General features: G+C 41.0%; 1 protein-coding gene across 1 annotated transcript in view; it reads left to right on the top strand.

Moving 5' to 3' along the window:
* The window catches only part of CPPED1 (calcineurin like phosphoesterase domain containing 1), a 264,292-nt gene that overhangs the window by 16,044 nt on the left and 225,811 nt on the right, over positions 1–22,437 (top strand). The window contains exon 2 of the mRNA XM_053694614.1: positions 8,246–8,464. Coding sequence (XP_053550589.1) covers positions 8,246–8,464 — 219 coding nt within the window. The remainder of the gene's footprint in view (positions 1–8,245; positions 8,465–22,437) is intronic.

Genomic DNA, 22,437 nt, shown 5'->3' with positions numbered 1-22,437 from the left:
ATTAATATAACAATGTTAATTGTGCAAAGCTGGGGAATGGTTTATAAAGGCGTTATCTATCTTTTAAATAATAGCGATTTTGGTGTAGACTGAATTCTGACCCAGGCAGGATGAAATACTTGCAAGCACACAAACAAGGCTTCCAAACAATCTGACCACATGTTAAAACCAGAAACTCCCTAATACAATTAATGCATAAAAAATGCAGGGGATGACTGGAAATTTTGGAACCAGGGGGCAAGTATAATTCAGTGCCCCAAGTACTAAAACCCTGCCCACTATGAAATTCTATATCCAATAGTTAAAATACAAGGGAAGCAAAGCACCTAAGAAATGATAGAAATAAGGCTATAAAAACTGAATTTTAATGGAAATTATTTTTACTAACATCAATGTATAGCCCTAGCATACTGCTGACATGTACATTTCCAGAAAACTGCTGACATCCATGTACAGTCCTAACATACTACTGACATCCTTGTACAGCCCCTTACAAAACCATTAATCAGGCCCCCCCACACATACATAGAAACACACACTCACAAACATAGATTCACATACACACATAAACACACTCGGACATACAGAGGCACTAACACATACAGACACACACACACAGTGACACACAGATGAACAGACACATACATAATCACACACAGAAATATACACTCAGATATACAAGAAGACTCACACAGACACACACAGACACGCACAGCACGCAAGCACCATCAGATACCATATACACATAGGAACCAACATACACAAAACCAGGCACCACATGCACACAGTTAGTCACCCAAAAAGCACAGACAAGAAGCCACATACATCCTCACTCACACATACACAAACACCCACAGGAATACCCACTAAGAGACTGGCTAATCCACATAAATATACAGACAAGCACACACACACTCACACACACTCAGATACACACACATACACACTTCTACGTGACTTTTACATGAGTTAAATATATAATAGTTGAATAAAATGTTTTATTAATATTATATGCCAGTTGTACTTGATAAGATAGAGTGGCCCCCTGCCCCAAGGCAGAACATACAGTGATCTGAGATGTAATTGCAGAAAATGCAGCATGTCTGCAGAAAGAACAGGACACATGCAGGAACTGTTAGCGCTAGAACTTTGTAGTGCTGCTCCACGTTAGACAGTTCTTTTCAAACAGAGCTGTGTTCTGGTTGCAGTGTGTAAGTTTTTCCTTAACACAGTGCATCCAGAGCAAAGTGCTGTTTGAAGTGAGCAGTCAAATATGCAGTAGCGTTGCAAATCAGCAGCACATTGCTTCTTGACTGGCTCTCAGAGATTTTTCAAACCTGTCCCCTAGCCTTTCCCAGTCTGCAAAGCTGTTTATTCTGAATGTAAGACGTTAGTATGAGCATTGCATCTTTTTTATTACTACATTTCTATGTTAGACCAAGAGAAAAGGAAACAGATTTATTCAAGAGACAATTTAAAATTTATTTTTTTGTATGCAGCTAATTTGCAATCCAATCCTATATAATAAATGGCCAAGTGTGTTTGTCCGAAGCTGTCATGCGCAGTAGAGACAGCACGAGGACAAACACACCTGGCCTTTGAGTCCCTAGCTGAAGATCTGCGCCGCGGTAGAAGTGGGCGTGGCCATGCGTTGTCAGGGCCACACGTGAAGGGGCGTGACCGGCTGTGAAGGGGGCGTGGCCAGGCGTGGTTGCGCGATAGATAGAAGATGGGAGAGAGATAGAGAGAGGGGAGAGAGATAGAGAGGGGTGAGAGAGAGAGAGGGGGAGAGAGACAGCAAAAGAGAGGGGGGAGAGAGACAGCAAAAGAGAGAAGGGGAGAGAGACAGCAAAAGAGAGGGGGGAGGGAGACAGCAAAAGAGAGGGGGAGAGAGTACAAAAGAAAGGGGGGAGAGAGAGCGCAAAAGAGAGGGGGGAAGAGAGAGCGCAAAAGAGGGGGAGAGAGCGCAAAAGAGAGGGGGGGGAGAGAGACAGCAAAAGAGAAAGGGGGAGAGAGACGGCAAAAGAGAGGGGGTGAGACACCAAAAGAGAGGGGGGAGAGAGACAGCAAAAGAGAGGGGGGGAGACACCAAAAGAGAGGGGGGAGAGAGACAGCAAAAGAGAGGGGGGGAGACAGCAAAAGAGAGGAGAGAGACAGCAAAAGAGAGGGGGAGACAGCAAAAGAGAGGGGGGAGAGAGACAGCAAAAGAGAGGGGGGAGACACCAAAAGAGAGGGGGGGGAGACAGCAAAAGAGAGGAGAGAGACAGCAAAAGAGAGGGGGGAGAGAGACAGCAAAAGAGAGGGGGGAGAGAGACAGCAAAAGAGAGGGGGGAGACAGCAAAAGAGAGGGGGGAGACAGCAAAAGAGAGGGGGGATAGAGCCAGCAAAAAAAAAGTTATCCGTGCGATGGCCGTGGCTGCACCTGATCGTCTCTCATCGTATCTCCGCCTAGTTCCTGGTTCGGGTCTCACACTGACCCGTCAGATTATATGTCTGGAGCCCCAAATGGAGTCTGCCTGTCACCTATCACCAGGACCACCGGACTTAGCTACAACGTGCAAGGTGGTTATAGAAAGTTACTGTGCTTTTTTGTATACACTGTCTGGTGGGTGCTAATTTGTACCAACTGTGTGCGAGCTTGGGGCTTATGCATATATAGTGTGCACGCATATTTGCCTCAGGCGAATAGAATGTCTACGCACAAGAGGCTAATGTATGAGCACTGTATATAAGGCTTATAGATATTCACTGTGTGTGCTTAAGGCTCTGTCTGATAATATCAAGTGTTTATAAACATGTTACTTATCCTCCTTTGATTACTGTATTCGCTATTCAGAACTTTGGTTTCCTTCTAAAAAAAGATAAAGGTCTCTGTCGGTTTCAAATATCATCATGTCATGGTACTTATGTGTGTGCTCTGTGTACCATGCCAGTGCTGTGCTGCTCACCTTATGCTAAGGATAGACATGTAACTCAATAGAACAGGGGAGGGCTGTACATTTTTAGCCATTTTGGTCCCCTTTGGGCCGAAATTGGAATTTCACATTTTCAGCAGGCCAAATTTTGGTGCATCGCTACTATTATTCTTTATTTAGTTCTGTAATTTATTTAGTACTGTTAACATTTCAGCATTTGCATGCCCTGAGGGAAACCTAAATACTACAGAAAATAGAATATAAAATAGGTGTAGGATTGTGCTTCAGGCAGTTGCTCCTGAACTTTGTATTCTTAAATGACCCCCATGAATAAAGAAGGGGGAGGTGAGCTGCTGAGATGATATAAAGGATGCGGCACAATAGACTGAGAGACTTTTGGAGAAATGTAAAAATAATGAATCCTGCTTACAGAAAATAATGCTAGTGCGTAATAAATAGTTACATCTGGTTTAATTGGGTACAGTAATGGTACCTATACATTTGCTGCTGACAAGGCTGTTAATTAGTATTTTTTTACATTTAGTGGTTTGACCATCAGAGCCGGCTCAAGAAATTGTGCTGCCTGGGTCGGAGAATGCATTGACGCCCCCCCTCAGTAGTAACAGTACTGATTAGCATATTAACCTAGTAGCCTGGCCGCTAACCTCACTAAGCCTACCTACCTGCATGCAGCCAATGCTTATGCACAATAAATGGAAAAGTAGTTAGGGAAGAAATGCATTGATACCATCTTGAATGTCACCCCTGACTGGTTCTGTATCTTTGTGCATGATGAGGCTATGCTGCTGGGAGCCTGCGACTTCCCCACGGAGATGGAGGACAGGAGTGGTCACTGAAGTGCTACCCCTTGTCAAGTGCTGCTTGGGTCCCTTGGACCCACTTGGTCTCATGATTGAGCCGGCACTGTTGACCATCTCTATAGAAAGGGACATGGAACCCAAACATTGTATCTTGTGTTTCAGACAGAGCGTACAATTCAAAGAAAAAGTTTCAAGTTTACTTCTACTGTCAAATTTTATTTGTTTTTAATTCTGTGTTGAAGAGATACCTAGGTAGCATTTGGAACACTACATAGCAGGAAATAGTGCTGCCCTCTAGTACTCCTGGAAATGGGTAACATTCTTGCAAAACTGCTGCCATATAGTGCTCTAGGCATGTGCATGCTCCTGAGCTTACGGCCCTGCTTTTCAACTAAAGATACCAAGAGAACAATTTTAAACAACTTTCTGTCAGAATCATGAAAGAAAAATGTTGGGTTTCATGTCCGTTTAAAAGTACAGTAAATTCAAAATTAAAGGGACACTAAAGCCATTTTTTTTCCTTTCATGATTCAGATAGAGCAGCAATTTTAAGCAACTTTCTAATTTACTCCTATTATCAATTTGTCTTTGTTCTCTTGCTATCTTTATTTAAAAACCAGGAATGTAAAAGATTAGGAGCTGACCTATTTTAGTTTCAGCACCCTGGTAAGCGCTTACTTATTGGTGGCTACATTTAGTGTAACCCAGGTTCTGAACCAACTGACAGCATGCAATTTTAAATATTCCCATTTCCTTCTATTATTAGATTGCTTTGTTCCTATGGTATTTCTTTGTTGAAAAGCATACCTAGGTAGGTTCAGGAGCCGGTCAAGCAAGGTTTTTCATATGCTTTTGTTACAAAAAGTGAGATATTGATAGAATTCTATATTTGTATTTGAAGAGATATAAAAAGTGCAAAAAATATTGTATAGTGTATTAAATCATTTTAGAATTCCAATGTTGCTTATAATTATGTGTTTCACCCCTAAAAATAGGTTAAATACAAAGTTAGAGTCAGCTACAGAGCTATGCACTACTGGGAGCTAGCTAGGCACATATGGTGAGCCAATGGCAAGGGGCATATGTGTATAGTAACCAATAAGCAGTTAACTCCCAGTAGTACATTGCTGCTCCTGAGACCGCATTGGTTTGCTGAATGAAGCAAATTTGATAATAGAAGTAAATTGGAAAGATTAAAATTGTATATTGTATCTGTATCATGAAAGTTTAAATATTGACTTTTCTGTACTTTAAATGCATCAGTTCATGTTCATATGAGCATTATAGTGCAGTGAAGTATTTAAATATGCACATTTCCGTTATGTATATTTTAAATGAAACTTACCCTGCACCTCCAGTCTTTAATCTGCCCCGAGTGTATCATAAATAAATTGATAAATAAAAACATCTCTTAAAAAGACGTGATGTGTCCAAATAATTAAAGTTTAATTTTGACTTTGTCTTTAAAGGGATATTAAACCCACATTTTTTTCTTTTATGATTCAGATAGAGCAGCAACTTTCTAATTTACTCATATTATTAATTTTTCTTCGTTCTCTTGCTATCTTTATTTGAAAATGCAGACATGTAAAGCTTAGGAGCTGGCCCATTTTTGGTTCAGAACCTGGGTTACGCTTGCTTAATGGTGGCTAAATGTAGATAACCCGGATATCTACTTAAATCACATGGTGTGCTGGGGACCAGTGAGAACAGCTAGGAAGCAGCAGTGAGGAAGAGAATAAAGAGGAGGACATCAGCAGCCAAGTTAGAAATAAAGCCCAGGCTTACTTTGTTGAGAGGCCCCTTGCCAAGGAGGAAAACCCTTTACATTGGTGAAAAGCTAACAGATATATATCGTAGCTTGGAGAAATTGGCAAAATCCTACTTATGCATCTCAGGCACCTCAGCACCATTCTGAGCACCTCTTCTCTGCTGCAGGCATTATAGCTTCAAAAAGAGAGCCAGGAGCAGGTGGACCTGAGGGTGCTTCACAATTCAGCAGGCCGCTCTGAGTTTGCATGGTCTATTACTTCGTGGCTGAACTTTTGCTGCTCCTAGATGCTTCTACTTCACAATAATTACACACTTGACCGGAACACATCTGGTAGGGGATACCTTTCTGACATATGGCAAAGGTGGTACCTATGACATTGCTCCGTACTGCCAGAGTTTGTCTATGAAGATTTCATGGCTATGTGCACCTTTTAGTAACGTGTGTGGCTGAAACTCCTGGCCACAATAATCCGTAGGGGTGTCTACATACTTTTGGCCATATAGTGCAGATCATTATCTAATAGATATATATATGTTTGCAGCTCAACACTCTACATCAAGATAACAATAATTTAGATGGATTAAAGTGATAATGGCTTAACATGTGTTGCCACATCTGTGACTTTTGTCAGGCGGTTGACCTTTTGCCCTGTACGTAAATTAATCCATTTTGGTTCCACTAGCTGACAAGGAACCATCTACACTTCCCAGAGTATACTTATTAATCAGCGCCTGTGCTGGAGTTTAGAGTTCTCACCGTTTTTAAGAAAATTACATTTTATTTTCAAGATTTTTTCAGTGTTCATTTTCACCAATGGAGCTGAGGAACTTGTCCGCCAATGATACAACTGTCCCTAAGAAAACTTGTGCACAAACATGAAAATCCTGTTAGTTTTAAATACAACGTGGATGTAATTGCTGATATTTCATGTGGATGAGATATAGCTTTGGATAACAATATTCCCTTAAAATCAAGTCCGTATATTGAATGCCTATCTGGAATTAACTCACAAGCTGAACACAATTGAGGTAATATAAACTGTAACCTTATTTCAAATGTTATCCCTCTGGAAGGCAAAACAATTATTTCACCCACACGTACAATATATAAGAATAACTTCTCCTTATATTTGGAATAAAATAACACCAGTAATGATCTCTCAAACTGTGAGCAGACTGCATCCTTTTTGCTTCAAATCTATTTTTTGCAAATGAGAGAAGCCGATAAAACTGACTGCCCCGAGGAAGCCATTCACTTTGGTTTAAAAGAAAGGTCAAAAACTCTGGTTTTATGTATGAGTCAGGTTTCTTATAAAATAAAACCGATACATTGCAACAATCTCTCCTTTTTGTTGAAAATTGAACAGAATGCAGTAACCCGAAATATGCCAACCGCAAATTTATGAAAATCTTTGTTTATTTTATTTTTTTTCATTTTATTTTTTTTAAATTTTTAGGAGAATTTTGACATAACGTATCTGAATAACATTTTTAAGATTGGATATCAGAGCGCCAAACAACGTAGGCAGGGTCTATGGGCAGAATATTTTAATAGTTTTGACATAACGTATCTGAATAACATACTTGACAACTTTCGCAAATCACAAACTTCAGAAAACACAGACAGGTGAATCTGTAGCAGTTTCAAACATACATAGAGAAAACGAGACATAGAGCATAGCAACCAGCACTCAAAACAGTCCTAGTGATAGCTAATATATACAATAACACAGTGTTTTTCAACCAGTGTGCCGTGGCACACTAGTGTGCCGTGAGAGATCCTCAGGTGTGCCACGGCAGACTGACAACAGTGTGACATTTTTTAAACTTTGCTTGTTTTTTACTCCCAGTGCAGGGGTAGTTTGTAGGAGGCATGGCATAACAGCACAATACATACAGTATGTGTGTGTATGTGTGTATGTGTATATATATATATGCTGTATTAGGCTACAATGTGTGATTTTTTTTAAATTTTGGGATGGTGGTGTGCCACAGGATTTTTTAATGTAAAAAAGTGTGCCACGGCAAAAAAAAAAGGTTAAAAATCACTGCAATAACACACTCTTTGAGCTAGGGGTCTATTATGGCATAGTTAAATATGTCCACTTTACACTTGGATGCCACTTCGCCTAAACATATAAAAATGATTACAAAATAGTTTCCAAACAAAAAACTTCCTTCTTTTGTGAAGGTCACAAGACCAGTTCCCTAAATATAAGGTTAGCTAGTTTCCTTCTCACTAGCTCTCCTACTGAAATGTCTTTTCCTGTCATAGAGGGAAGGGAGGGAAAAAAAAAGGAAAGGGGGGGGGGGGGCAAGGGAGGAAGGTGAAAGGGAGAGGGGTAGGCCTCTCCTTCACTACTTAGTATGTTCCGATGACCATAACCTTGGAAACTTTCCTGTTTCTATCTGTTGTTTAAACCATTCAGAATTCTTAATAAGAGAAACTTTCTGTAGTTGTGCTGTTGTGGGGAGGGATAAGATCATCAGCTTCCATTTGGCACAAAAGCGATGTAATTGTCTATTATTACATTTTTTATGTTATACTGTTCCAGTATTATCTGATGCTGAACTTTTCTCCGAAATTCTGAAAACTTAAGATTTCCCCTACTTTTCCAATTGGTGAATATCACGTTTCTTCCTACCAATATCATTGCATTCAGAAATGTATAATTAGAATTAAGTGTGTCGGTCTTCGTTTATTTAATAGTTTGTATCAACTCCTTTTTTTCCAAGATGAAGAATCGCATTGGAAAGGCCCCTTCTACTTCATACATGGTGCAGACCCGCAGTTCGGCCTCATGAAATCGTGGGAAATTGGTGACCCTGATTATGGCGGCAATGAATGGCAGAGAGAGATCTCCTTAACGGAAGATGCTGTTCAGGCTATTAACAAGTTAAACCCCAAGCCCAAGTTCTTTGTGATTTGTGGTGACCTCGTTCATGCAATGCCAGGTAAGTTTCATGATGTGGGCAGTGGTGTAGATCTCAGTGCTTGAGTAAAATTGTACTGTAGGGACACAGATTCCCCAGTTATTTGTCAGTTCTATAAACCCTGTCTGTACAGAGAGAGGTGAGGGGTATATAGTTGTTTTATGCACAGAGGCCAAGGGTGTGTATAGTATATATGTGTACAGAGGCCAAGGGTGTGTATAGTATATATGTGTACAGAGACATGGGGTGTGTATAGTATATATATGTACAGAGACATGGGGTGTATATAGTATATATGTGTACAGAGACATGGGGTGTGTATAGTATATATGTGTACAGAAACATGGGGTGTATATAGTATATATATGTACAGAGACATGGGGTGTATATAGTATATATGTGTACAGAGACATGGGGGTGTGTGTAGTATATATGTGTACAGAGACATGGGGTGTGTATAGTATATGTGTGTACAGAGACATGGGGTGTGTATAGTATATATGTGTACAGAGACCAGGTGTGTGTATACTATATACGTGTGTATATGTGTCAGGGGTGTGTATAGTATATATGTGTACAGAGACATAGGGTGTGTATAGTATATATGTGTTTACATAGACATGGGGTGTGTATAGTATATGTGTGTATATGTGTCAGGGTGTGTATAGTATATATGTGTGTACAGAGTATAAATGTGTACATAGACATGGGGTGTGTATAGTATATGTGTGTATAGTAAATATGTGTACAGAGGCCAGGGGTGTATAATGTATATATGTGTACAAAGGTCAGATGTGTGTATAGTATATATGAGTATATATGTGTGTACAGAGGTCAGGTGTGTGCATTTTATGTGTATGTATAGAGGCCAGGGGTGTGTATATATGTGTGTACAGAGGCCAGAGGTGTGTATAGTATATGTGTGTACAGAGGTCAGGTGTGCGTATAGTATATGTGTGTGTATATGTGTCTGGTGTGTGTATACTATATATGTGTGTATATGTGTCAGGGGTGTGTATAGTAAATATGTGTTCAGAGGTGTGTATAGTATATGTGTGTACAGAGGTCAGGTGTGTGTATAGTATATGTGTATACAGAGGCCACGTGTGCATATAGTATATGTGTGTATATGTGTCAGGTGTGTGTATACTATATATGTGTAAGGTAAGTTTCATGATGTGGGCAGTGGTGTAGATCTCAGTGCTTGAGTAAAATTGTATAGTGTGTATAGTATATATGTTTACAGAGACATGGGGGTGTGTGTAGTATAAATGTGTACAGAGACATGGGGTGTGTATAGTATATATGTGTACAGAGACATGGGGATGTGTATAGTATATATGTGTACAGAGACATGGGGGTGTGTATAGTATATATGTGTACAGAGACCAGGTGTGTGTATACTATATACGTGTGTATGTGTACAGAGGTGTGTATAGTATATGTGTGTACAGAGGTCAGGTGTGTGTATAGTATATGTATGTACAGAGGCCACGTGTGCGTATAGTATATGTGTGTATACTATATATGTGTAAGGTAAGTTTCATGATGTGGGCAGTGGTGTAGATCTCAGTGCTTGAGTAAAATTGTACTGTAGGGACACAGATTCCCCAGTTATTTGTCAGTTCTATAAACCCTGTCTGTACAGAGAGAGGTGAGGGGTATATAGTTGTTTTGTGCACAGAGGCCAAGGGTGTGTATAGTATATATGTGTACAGAGGCCAAGGGTGTGTATGGTATATATGTGTACAGAGACATGGGGTGTGTATAGTATATATGTGTACAGAGACATGGGGTGTGTATAGTATATATGTGTACAGAGACATGGGGTGTGTATAGTATATATGTGTACAGAGACATGGGGGGGTGTAGTATATATGTGTACAGAGACATGGGGGGGTGTAGTATATGTGTGTACAGAGACATGGGGTGTGTGTAGTATATATGTGTACAGAGACATGGGGTGTGTATAGTATATGTGTGTACAAAGACACGGGGTGTGTATAGTATATATGTGTGTACAGAGACATGGGGGGGTGTAGTATATATGTGTACAGAGACATGGGGTGTGTATAGTATATGTGTGTACAAAGACACGGGGTGTGTATAGTATATATATGTGTACAGAGACATGGGGGGGTGTAGTATATATGTGTACAGAGACATGGGGTGTGTATAGTATATGTGTGTACAGAGACATGGGGTGTGTGTAGTATATATGTGTACAGAGACATGGGGTGTGTATAGTATATGTGTGTACAAAGACACGGGGTGTGTATAGTATATATGTGTGTACAGAGACATGGGGTGTGTATAGTATATATGTGTACAGAGACCAGGTGTGTGTATACTATATACGTGTGTATATGTGTCAGGGGTGTGTATAGTATATATGTGTACAGAGACATAGGGTGTGTATAGTATATATGTGTGTACATAGACATGGGGTGTGTATAGTATATGTGTGTATATGTGTCAGGGTGTGTATAGTATATATGTGTGTACAGAGACATAGGGTGTGTATAGTATACATGTGTACATAGACATGGGGTGTATATAGTATATGTGTGTATAGTAAATATGTGTACAGAGGCCAGGGGTGTATAATGTATATATGTGTACAAAGGTCAGATGTGTGTATAGTATATATGAGTATATATGTGTGTACAGAGGTCAGGTGTGTGCATTTTAAATGTATGTATAGAGGCCAGGGGTGTGTATAGTATATATGTGTGTACAGAGGCCAGAGGTGTGTATAGTATATGTGTGTACAGAGGTCAGGTGTGCGTATAGTATATGTGTGTGTATATGTGTCTGGTGTGTGTATACTATATATGTGTGTATATGTGTCTGGTGTGTGTATACTATATATGTGTGTATATGTGTCAGGGGTGTGTATAGTAAATATGTGTACAGAGGTGTGTATAGTATATGTGTGTACAGAGGTCAGGTGTGCGTATAGTATATGTGTGTGTATATGTGTCAAGTGTGTGTATACTATATATGTGTGTATATGTGTCAGGGTGTGTATAGTAAATATGTGTACAGAGGCCAGAGGTGTGTATAGTATATGTGTGTACAGAGGCCACGTGTGTGTGTATAGTACATGGGGGTGTGTGTAGTATATATGTGTACAGAGACATGGGGGTTTGTGTAGTATAAATGTGTACAGAGACATGGGGTGTGTATAGTATATATGTGTACAGAAACATGGGGATGTGTATAGTATATATGTGTACAGAGACATGGGGATGTGTGTAGTATAAATGTGTACAGAGACATGGGGTGTGTATAGTATATATGTGTACAGAGACCAGGTGTGTGTATACTATATACGTGTGTATATGTGTCAGGGGTGTGTATAGTATATATGTGTACAGAGACATAGGGTGTGTATAGTATATATGTGTGTACATAGACATGGGGTGTGTATAGTATATGTGTGTATATGTGTCAGGGTGTGTATAGAATATATGTGTGTAGAGAGACATAGGGTGTGTATAGTATAAATGTGTACATAGACATGGGGTGTGTATAGTATATGTGTGTATAGTCAATATGTGTACAGAGGCCAGGGGTGTATAATGTATATATGTGTACAAAGGTCAGATGTGTGTATAGTATATATGAGTATATATGTGTGTACAGAGGTCAGGTGTGTGAATTTTATATGTATGTATAGAGGCCAGGGGTGTGTATAGTATATATGTGTGTACAGAGGCCAGAGGTATGTATAGTATATGTGTGTACAGAGGTCAGGTGTGCGTATAGTATATGTGTGTGTATATGTGTCAGGTCTGTGTATACTATATATGTGTGTATATGTTTCAGGGGTGTGTATAGTAAATATGTGTACAGAGGCCAAAGGTGTGTATAGTATATGTGTGTACAGAGGTCAGGTGTGTGTATAGTATATGTGTGTACAGAGGCCACGTGTGCGTATAGTATATGTGTGTATACTATATATGTGTGTATATGTGTCAGGGGTGTGTATAGTAAATATGTGCACAGAGGCCAGGGGTGTAGAATGTAAATATGTGTACAAAGGTCAGGTGTGTGTATAGTATATATGAGTATATATGTGTGTACAGAGGTCAGGTGTGTGCATTTTATATGAATGTACAGAGGCCAGGGGTGTGTATAGTATATATGTGTGTACAGAGGCCAGAGGTGTGTATAGTATATGTGTGTACAGAGGCCAGAGGTGTGTATAGTATATGTGTGTACAGAGGTCAGGTGTGCATATAGTATATGTGTGTACATAGGCCATGTGTGTGTGTATAGTATGTGTGTACAGAGGCCACATGTGTGTATAGTATATGTGTGTACATAGGCCATGTGTATGTATAGTATGTGTGTACAGAGGCCACGTGTGTATAGTATGTGTGTGTGTACAGAGGCCACGTGTGTTTATAGTATATGGATGTACAGACCCCATGTTTGTGTGTCTAGTATATGTGTGTATAGTATATGTGTGTGTACAGAGGCCACGTGTGTGTGTATAGTATATGTGTGTGTACAAAGGCCACGTGTGTGTATAGTATATATGTGTGTACAGAGGCCGTGTGTGTGTGTATAGTATATGTGTGTACAGAGGTCAGGTGTGTGTGTATGGTATATATGTGTACATAGGTCAGGTTTGTGTATAGTATATGTGTGAACAGAGTAGGGCTGCAGGATTAATCATGGATGCGTTTTTTTTGGAGAAAAAAAACAACTTCAGATTTGTATGTGATTTCTTGCAAACCAGCCCCATCTAGTGGTTGCTTTTACATTTGTAAAATGGCTGTTTTACTTTCACTTTCTGTTTGTGATCTCAGTAGCAGCTGATCAATCTATTGAAGTCTAAAAGCAGAGCCCATGCAGGAGACTGAAGAGGAAAGCCACTTACTTATATTTCCCCCTAGGGACGTCTGCAGTCTGAAACTTAGGGTATGTAATCATTATGGAACCTCCCACACAATCTCCTGCTCTCTGAGAAACGGCTCAAATACATAGCAGATGCAGTTAACCCCACAGCTGCCAAAAAGGCTAAAACTGCAGTCCCCTCTGCTAGCTAGCTGCTGGGTTAACTGCATCTACAATGTATTTGATATCAGCAAAGCACAGCATTTCTGAAAGGAGCAGCCCCCCACCCCTACTGCTATATGCCTGTATCAAGATAAAAATGTTTTAAAAAATAAGAATTTTTTTTTATATATATATATATATATATATATATATGTGTGTGTGTGTGTGTATATATATATATATATATATATATATATATATATATATATATATATATATATATATATATGTATGTATATGTGTGTGTGTGTGTGTGTGTATGTATATATATATATATATATATATATATATATATATATATATATATATATATATATATATATATATATATATATACACTGTGTGCAGAATTATTAGGCAAATTAGTATTTTGACCACATCATCCTCTTTATGTATGTTGTCTTACTCCAAGCTGTATAGGCTCGAAAGCCTGCTACCAATTAAGCATATTAGGTGATGTGAATCTCTGTAATGAGAAGGGGTGTGGTCTAATGACATCAACACCCTATATCAGGTGTGCATAATTATTAGGCAACTTCCTTTCCTTTGGCAAAATGGGTCAAAAGAAGGACTTGACAGGCTCAGAAATGTCAAAAATAGTGAGATATCTTGCAGAGGCATGATCGTCGAACAATCAAGCGTTTCATTCAAAATAGTCAACAGGGTCGCAAGAAGCGTGTGGAAAAACCAAGGCGCAAAATAACTGCCCATGAACTGAGAAAAGTCAAGCGTGCAGCTGCCAAGATGCCACTTGCCACCAGTTTGGCCATATTTCAGAGCTGCAGCATCACTGGAGTGCCCAAAAGCACAAGGTGTGCAATACTCAGAGACATGGCCAAGGTAAGAAAGGCTGAAAGACGACCACCATTGAACAAGACACCCAAGCTGAAACGTCAAGACTGGGCCAAGAAATATCTCAAGACTGATTTCTTCTGTTATGTGTGATCAGTCCACGGGTCATCATTACTTCTGGGATATAACTCCTCCCCAACAGGAAATGCAAGAGGATTCACCCAGCAGAGCTGATATAGCTCCTCCCCTCTACGTCAGTCCCAGTCATTCTCTTGCACCCAACGACTAGATAGGATGTGTGAGAGGACTATGGTGATTATACTTAGTTTTTATGACTTCAATCAAAAGTTTGTTATTTTATAATAGCACCGGAGCGTGTTATTACTTCTCTGGCAGACTTTGAGGAAGAATCTACCAGAGTTTTTACTATGATTTTAACCGGAGTAGTTAAGATCATATTGCTGTTCTCGGCCATCTGAGGGAGGTAAAAGCTTCAGATCAGGGGACAGGGGCAGATGAATCTGCATTGAGGTATGTAGCAGTTTTTATTTTCTGAATGGAATTGATGAGAAAATCCTGCTATACCGTTATAATGACATGTATGTATACACTTCAGTATTCTGGGAATGGTACTTCACCGGAACTACTTTGTTAAAGGTCACTAATCTTTTTAATAAGTATTATATCATGTTAAACGTTTTTGCTGGAATGTAGAATCGTTTACACTGCTGAGGTACTGAGTAAATAAATGTTTGGGCTTTATTTTCCACTTGGCAGTAGTTTATTTTGAATTGTGACAGTTTCGTTTCTCTTCACTGCTGTGTGAGAGGGAGGGGCCGTTTTTGGCGCTCTTTGCTACGCATCAACAATTTCCAGTCAGCTATTATTTTTCCTGCATGATCCGGTTCATCTCTGACAGATCTCAGGGGTCTTCAAACTTCTTGAAGGGAGGTACATTCTCTCAGCAGAAGCTGTGAAAATTTTTTATATTGACTGTGGATCAATAATTTTTATGTCAAATTTAGTTATGTTATCTTACTAATGGGAACAAAACCTTGCTAAAAGTTGTGTTGTTTTAAAGTTGATGCTATAACTGTTCTCAGTTTATTATCTCAACTGTCATTTAATCATTTAATCGTTTAAGTACCTCTTTGAGGCACAGTACGTTTTTGCTAAAAAAGATTATAACCAGGTTGCAAGTTATTGCTAGTGTGTTAAACATGTCTGACTCAGAGGATATCTGTGTCATTTGTTCCAATGCCAAGGTGGAGCCCAATAGAAATTTATGTACTAACTGTATTGATGCTACTTTAAATAAAAGTCAATCTGTACAATGTGAACAAATTTCACCAATCTGCGAGGGGAGAGTTATGCCGACTAACTCGCCTCACGCGGCAGTACCTGCATCTCCCGCCCGGGAGGTGCGTGATATTATGGCGCCTAGTACATCTGGGCGGCCATTACAGATAACATTACAAGATATGGCTACTGTTATGACTGAAGTTTTGTCTAAATTACCTGAGCTAAGAGGCAAGCGTGATCACTCTGGGGTGAGAACAGAGTGCGCTGACAATACTAGGGCCATGTCTGATACTGCGTCACAGCTTGCAGAGCATGAGGACGGAGAGCTTCATTCTGTGGGTGACGGTTCTGATCCAAACAGATTGGATTCAGATATTTCAAATTTTAAATTTAAATTGGAGAACCTCCGTGTATTACTAGGGGAGGTCTTAGCAGCTCTCAATGATTGTAACACCGTTGCAATACCAGAGAAACTATGTAGGTTGGATAAATACTTTGCGGTACCGGCGAGTACTGACGTTTTTCCTATACCTAAGAGATTAACTGAAATTGTTACTAAGGAGTGGGATAGACCCGGTGTGCCGTTCTCACCCCCTCCAATATTTAGAAAGATGTTTCCAATAGACGCCACCACTCGGGACTTATGGCAAACGGTCCCTAAGGTGGAGGGAGCAGTTTCTACTCTAGCTAAGCGTACCACTATCCCGGTGGAGGATAGCTGTGCCTTTTCAGATCCAATGGATAAAAAATTGGAGGGTTACCTTAAGAAAATGTTTGTTCAACAAGGTTTTATTTTGCAACCCCTTGCATGTATCGCGCCGATTACGGCTGCGGCAGCATTTTGGATTGAGTCTCTGGAAGAGAACCTTAGTTCATATACGCTAGACGACATTATGGACAGGCTTAGAGTCCTTAAACTAGCTAATTCATTCATTTCGGAGGCCGTAGTACATTTAACCAAACTTACGGCTAAGAACTCAGGATTCGCCATACAGGCACGTAGGGCACTGTGGCTAAAATCCTGGTCAGCTGATGTTACTTCTAAGTCCAAATTACTTAATATACCTTTCAAGGGGCAGTCCTTATTTGGGCCCGGTTTGAAAGAAATTATCGCTGACATTACAGGAGGTAAGGGCCACGCCCTACCTCAAGACAAAGCCAAAGCTAAGGCTAGACAGTCTAATTTTCGTCCCTTTCGGAATTTCAAAACAGGAGCAGCATCAACCTCCACTGCACCAAAACAGGAAGGAGCTGTTGCTCGTTACAGGCAAGGCTGGAAGCCCAACCAGTCCTGGAACAAGGGCAAACAGGCCAGGAAACCTGCTGCTGCCCCAAAGACAGCATGAACCGAGAGCCCCCGATCCGGGACCGGATCTAGTGGGGGGCAGACTTTCTCTCTTCGCCCAGGCCTGGGCAAGAGATGTTCAGGATCCCTGGGCGCTAGAGATCATATCTCAGGGATACCTTCTAGACTTCAAATTATCTCCCCCAAGAGGGAGATTTCATCTGTCAAGATTGTCAACAAACCAGATAAAGAAAGAAGCGTTTCTACGCTGTGTACAAGATCTGTTATTAATGGGAGTGATCCATCCGGTTCCGCGGTCGGAACAAGGACAAGGGTTCTACTCAAACCTGTTTGTGGTTCCCAAAAAAGAGGGAACCTTCAGACCAATCTTAGATTTAAAGATTCTAAACAAATTCCTAAGAGTTCCATCGTTCAAAATGGAAACTATTCGAACAATCTTGCCCATGATCCAAAAGGGTCAGTACATGACCACAGTGGATTTAAAAGATGCTTACCTTCACATACCGATCCACAAAGATCATCACCGGTATCTACGGTTTGCCTTCCTAGACAGGCACTACCAGTTTGTAGCTCTTCCATTCGGATTGGCTACGGCCCCAAGAATCTTCACAAAGATTCTAGGTGCCCTCCTGGCGGTACTAAGACCGCGAGGGATTTCGGTAGCTCCGTATCTAGACGACATTCTAATACAGGCTTCAAGCTTTCAAACTGCCAAGTCTCATACAGAGTTAGTTCTGGCATTTCTAAGGTCGCATGGATGGAAAGTGAACGAAAAGAAGAGTTCTCTTTTTCCTCTCACAAGAGTTCCATTCTTGGGGACTCTTATAGATTCTGTAGAAATGAAGATTTACCTGACAGAGGACAGGTTAACAAAACTTCAAGATGCATGCCGTGTCCTTCATTCCATTCAACACCCGTCAGTAGCTCAATGCATGGAGGTGATCGGCTTAATGGTAGCGGCAATGGACATAGTACCTTTTGCACGCCTACACCTCAGACCGCTGCAATTATGCATGCTAAGTCAGTGGAATGGGGATTACTCAGATTTGTCCCCTACTCTGAATCTGAATCAAGAGACCAGAAATTCTCTTCTATGGTGGCTTCATCGGCCACACCTGTCCAGGGGGATGCCATTCAGCAGGCCAGACTGGACAATTGTAACAACAGACGCCAGCCTACTAGGTTGGGGCGCTGTCTGGAATTCTCTGAAGGCTCAGGGATTATGGAATCAGGAGGAGAGTCTCCTTCCAATAAACATTCTGGAATTGAGAGCAGTTCTCAATGCCCTTCTGGCTTGGCCCCAATTAACAACTCGGGGGTTCATCAGGTTTCAGTCGGACAATATCACGACTGTAGCTTACATCAACCATCAGGGAGGGACAAAAAGCTCCCTAGCAATGATGGAAGTATCAAAGATAATTCGATGGGCAGAGTCTCACTCTTGCCACCTGTCAGCAATCCACATCCCGGGAGTGGAGAACTGGGAGGCGGATTTCTTGAGTCGCCAGACTTTTCATCCGGGGGAGTGGGAACTTCATCCGGAGGTCTTTGCCCAAATACTTCGACGTTGGGGCAAACCAGAGATAGATCTCATGGCGTCTCGCCAGAACGCCAAACTTCCTCACTACGGGTCCAGATCCAGGGATCCGGGAGCGGTTCTGATAGATGCTTTGACAGCACCTTGGAACTTCGGGATGGCTTATGTGTTTCCACCCTTCCCGCTGCTTCCTCGATTGATTGCCAAAATCAAACAGGAGAGAGCATCAGTGATTCTAATAGCACCTGCATGGCCACGCAGGACTTGGTATGCAGATCTAGTGGACATGTCATCCTGTCCACCTTGGTCTCTACCTCTAAGACAGGACCTTCTGATACAGGGTCCGTTCAAACATCAAAATCTAACTTCTCTGAAACTGACTGCTTGGAAATTGAACGCTTGATTTTATCAAAACGTGGTTTTTCTGAGTCGGTTATTGATACCCTGATACAGGCTAGGAAGCCTGTTACCAGAAAGATTTACCATAAAATATGGCGTAAATACCTATACTGGTGTGAATCCAAACGTTACTCCTGGAGTAAAGTTAGGATCTCTAGGATCTTGTCCTTTCTACAAGAGGGCTTAGAAAAGGGTTTATCGGCTAGTTCATTAAAGGGACAGATTTCAGCTCTGTCCATCTTGTTACACAGGCGTCTGTCAGAAAATCCAGACGTCCAGGCCTTTTGTCAGGCTTTAGCTAGGATCAAGCCTGTGTTTAAAGCTGTTGCTCCACCATGGAGTTTAAACTTAGTTCTTAACGTTTTACAGGGTGTTCCGTTTGAACCCCTTCATTCCATTGATATAAAATTGTTATCTTGGAAAGTTCTGTTTTTAATGGCTATTTCCTCGGCTCGAAGAGTCTCTGAGTTATCAGCATTACATTGTGATTCTCCTTATCTGATTTTTCACTCAGACAAGGTAGTTCTGCGTACTAAACCTGGGTTCTTACCTAAGGTAGTTACTAACAGGAATATCAATCAAGAGATTGTTGTTCCATCCTTGTGTCCAAATCCTTCTTCAAAGAAGGAACGTCTTCTACACAATCTGGATGTAGTTCGTGCCCTCAAGTTCTACTTGCAGGCAACTAAAGAGTTTCGTCAAACTTCTTCCCTGTTTGTCGTTTATTCTGGACAGAGGAGAGGTCAAAAAGCTTCTGCTACCTCTCTCTCTTTTTGGCTTCGTAACATAATACGTTTAGCCTATGAGACTGCTGGACAGCAGCCTCCTGAAAGAATTACAGCTCATTCCACTAGAGCTGTGGCTTCCACTTGGGCCTTTAAGAATGAGGCCTCTGTTGAACAGATTTGCAAGGCTGCAACTTGGTCTTCGCTTCATACTTTTTCCAAATTTTACAAATTTGACACTTTTGCTTCTTCGGAGGCTATTTTTGGGAGAAAGGTTCTTCAGGCAGTGGTTCCTTCTGTATAATGAGCCTGCCTATCCCTCCCGTCATCCGTGTACTTTTGCTTTGGTATTGGTATCCCAGAAGTAATGATGACCCGTGGACTGATCACACATAACAGAAGAAAACATAATTTATGCTTACCTGATAAATTCCTTTCTTCTGTTGTGTGATCAGTCCACGGCCCGCCCTGTTTTCAAGGCAGGTAAATATCTTTTAAATTATACTCCAGTCACCACTTCACCCTTGGTTACTCCTTTCTCGTTGATTCTTGGTCGAATGACTGGGACTGACGTAGAGGGGAGGAGCTATATCAGCTCTGCTGGGTGAATCCTCTTGCATTTCCTGTTGGGGAGGAGTTATATCCCAGAAGTAATGATGACCCGTGGACTGATCACACAACAGAAGAAAGGAATTTATCAGGTAAGCATAAATTATGTTTTTTCTAAGGTTTTATGGACTGATGAAATGAGAGTGAGTCTTGATGGGCCAGATGGATGGGCCCGTGGCTGGATTGGTAAAGGGCAGAGAGCTCCAGTCCGACTCAGACGCCAGCAAGGTGGAGGTGGAGTACTGGTTTGGGCTGGTATCATCAAAGATGAGCTTGTGGGGCCTTTTCGGGTTGAGGATGGAGTCAAGCTCAACTCCCAGTCCTACTGCCAGTTTCTGGAAGACACCTTCTTCAAGCAGTGGTACAGGAAGAAGTCTGCATCCTTCAAGAAAAACATGATTTTCATGCAGGACAATGCTCCATCACACGCGTCCAAGTACTCCACAGCGTGGCTGGCAAGAAAGGGTATAAAAGAAGAAAATCTAATGACATGGCCTCCTTGTTCACCTGAGTTGAACCCCATTGAGAACCTGTGGTCCATCATCAAATGTGAGATTTACAAGGAGGGAAAACAGTACACCTCTCTGAACAGTGTCTGGGAGGCTATGGTTGCTGCTGCACGCAATGTTGATGGTGAACAGATCAAAACACTGACAGAATCCATGGATGGCAGGCTTTTGAGTGTCCTTGCAAAGAAAGGTGGCTATATTGTCACTGATTTGTTTTGTTTTTGAATGTCAGAAATGTATATTTGTGAATGTTGAGATGTTATATTGGTTTCACTGGTAAAAATAAATAATTGAAATGGGTATATATTTGATTTTTGTTAAGTTGCCTAATAATTATGCACAGTAATAGTCACCTGCACACACAGATATCCCCCTAAAATAGCTATAACTAAAAACAAACTAAAAACTACTTCCAAAACTATTCAGCTTTGATATTAATGAGTTTTTTGGGTTCATTGAGAACATGGTTGTTGTTCAATAATAAAATTAATCCTCAAAAATACAACTTGCCTAATAATTCTGCACTCCCTGTATGTATGTATATATATATATATATATATATATATATATATATATATATATATATATATATATATATATATACACACACACAGTGGGGCAAAAAAGTATTTAGTCAGCCACCAATTGTGAAAGTTCTCCCACTTAAGAAGATGAGAGAGGCCTGTAATTTTCATCATAGCTATACCTCAGCTATGAGAGACAAAATGTGGAAACAAATCCAGACAATCACATTGTCTGATTTGGAAAGAATTTATTTGCAAATTATGGTGGAAAATAAGTATTTGGTCAATATCAAAAGTTCATCTCAATACTTTGTTATATTTTCTTTTTTTGGCAATGACAGAGGTCAAACGTTTTCTGTAAGTCTTCACAAGGTTGTCACACACTGTTGCTGGTATGTTGGCCCATTCCTGCATGCAGATCTCCTCTACAGCAGTGATGTTTTGGGGCTGTCCCTGGGCAACACAGACTTTCAACTCCCTCCAAAGGTTTTCTATGGGGTTGAGATCTGGAGACTGGCTAGGCTACTCCAGGACCTTGAAATGCTTCTTACGAAGCCACTCCTTCGTTGCCCAGGCGTGTGTGTTTGGGATCATTGTCATGCTGAAAGACCTAGCCACGTTTCATCTTCAATGTCCTTGCTGATGGAAGGAGGTTTGCACTCAAAATCTCACGATACATGGCCCCATTCATTCTTTCATGTACACGGATCAGTCGTCCTGTTCCCTTTGCAGAGAAACAGCCCCAAAGCATGATGTTGCCACCCCCATGCTTCACAGTAGGTATGGTGTTCTTTGGTTGCAACTCAGCATTCCTTCTCCTCCAAACACGACGAGTTGTGTTTCTACCAAACAGTTCTACTTTGGTTTCATCTGATCATATGACATTCTCCCAATCCGCTTCTGGATCATCCAAATGCTCTCTAGCATACTTCAGACGGGCCCGGACATGTACTGGCTTAAGCAGGGGGACTCGTCTGGCACTGCAGGATCTGAGTCCCTGGTGGCGTAGTGTGTTACTGATGGTAGCCTTTGTTACATTGGTCCCAGCTCTCTGCATTTCATTCACTAGGTCCCCCCGTGTGGTTCTGGGATGTTTGCTCACCGTTCTTGTGATAATTTTGACCCCACGGGGTGAGATCTTGCGTGGAGCCCCAGATCGAGGGAGATTATCAGTGGTCTTGTATGTCTTCCATTTTCTAATTATTGCTCCCACATTTGATT

The sequence above is a fragment of the Bombina bombina genome, chromosome 11 (assembly GCF_027579735.1).
Source record: "Bombina bombina isolate aBomBom1 chromosome 11, aBomBom1.pri, whole genome shotgun sequence".
NCBI classification, from domain to species: domain Eukaryota; kingdom Metazoa; phylum Chordata; class Amphibia; order Anura; family Bombinatoridae; genus Bombina; species Bombina bombina.
Note: the sequence above shows the minus strand (reverse complement) of the source record. Positions and strands in the feature narration are given on the sequence as shown.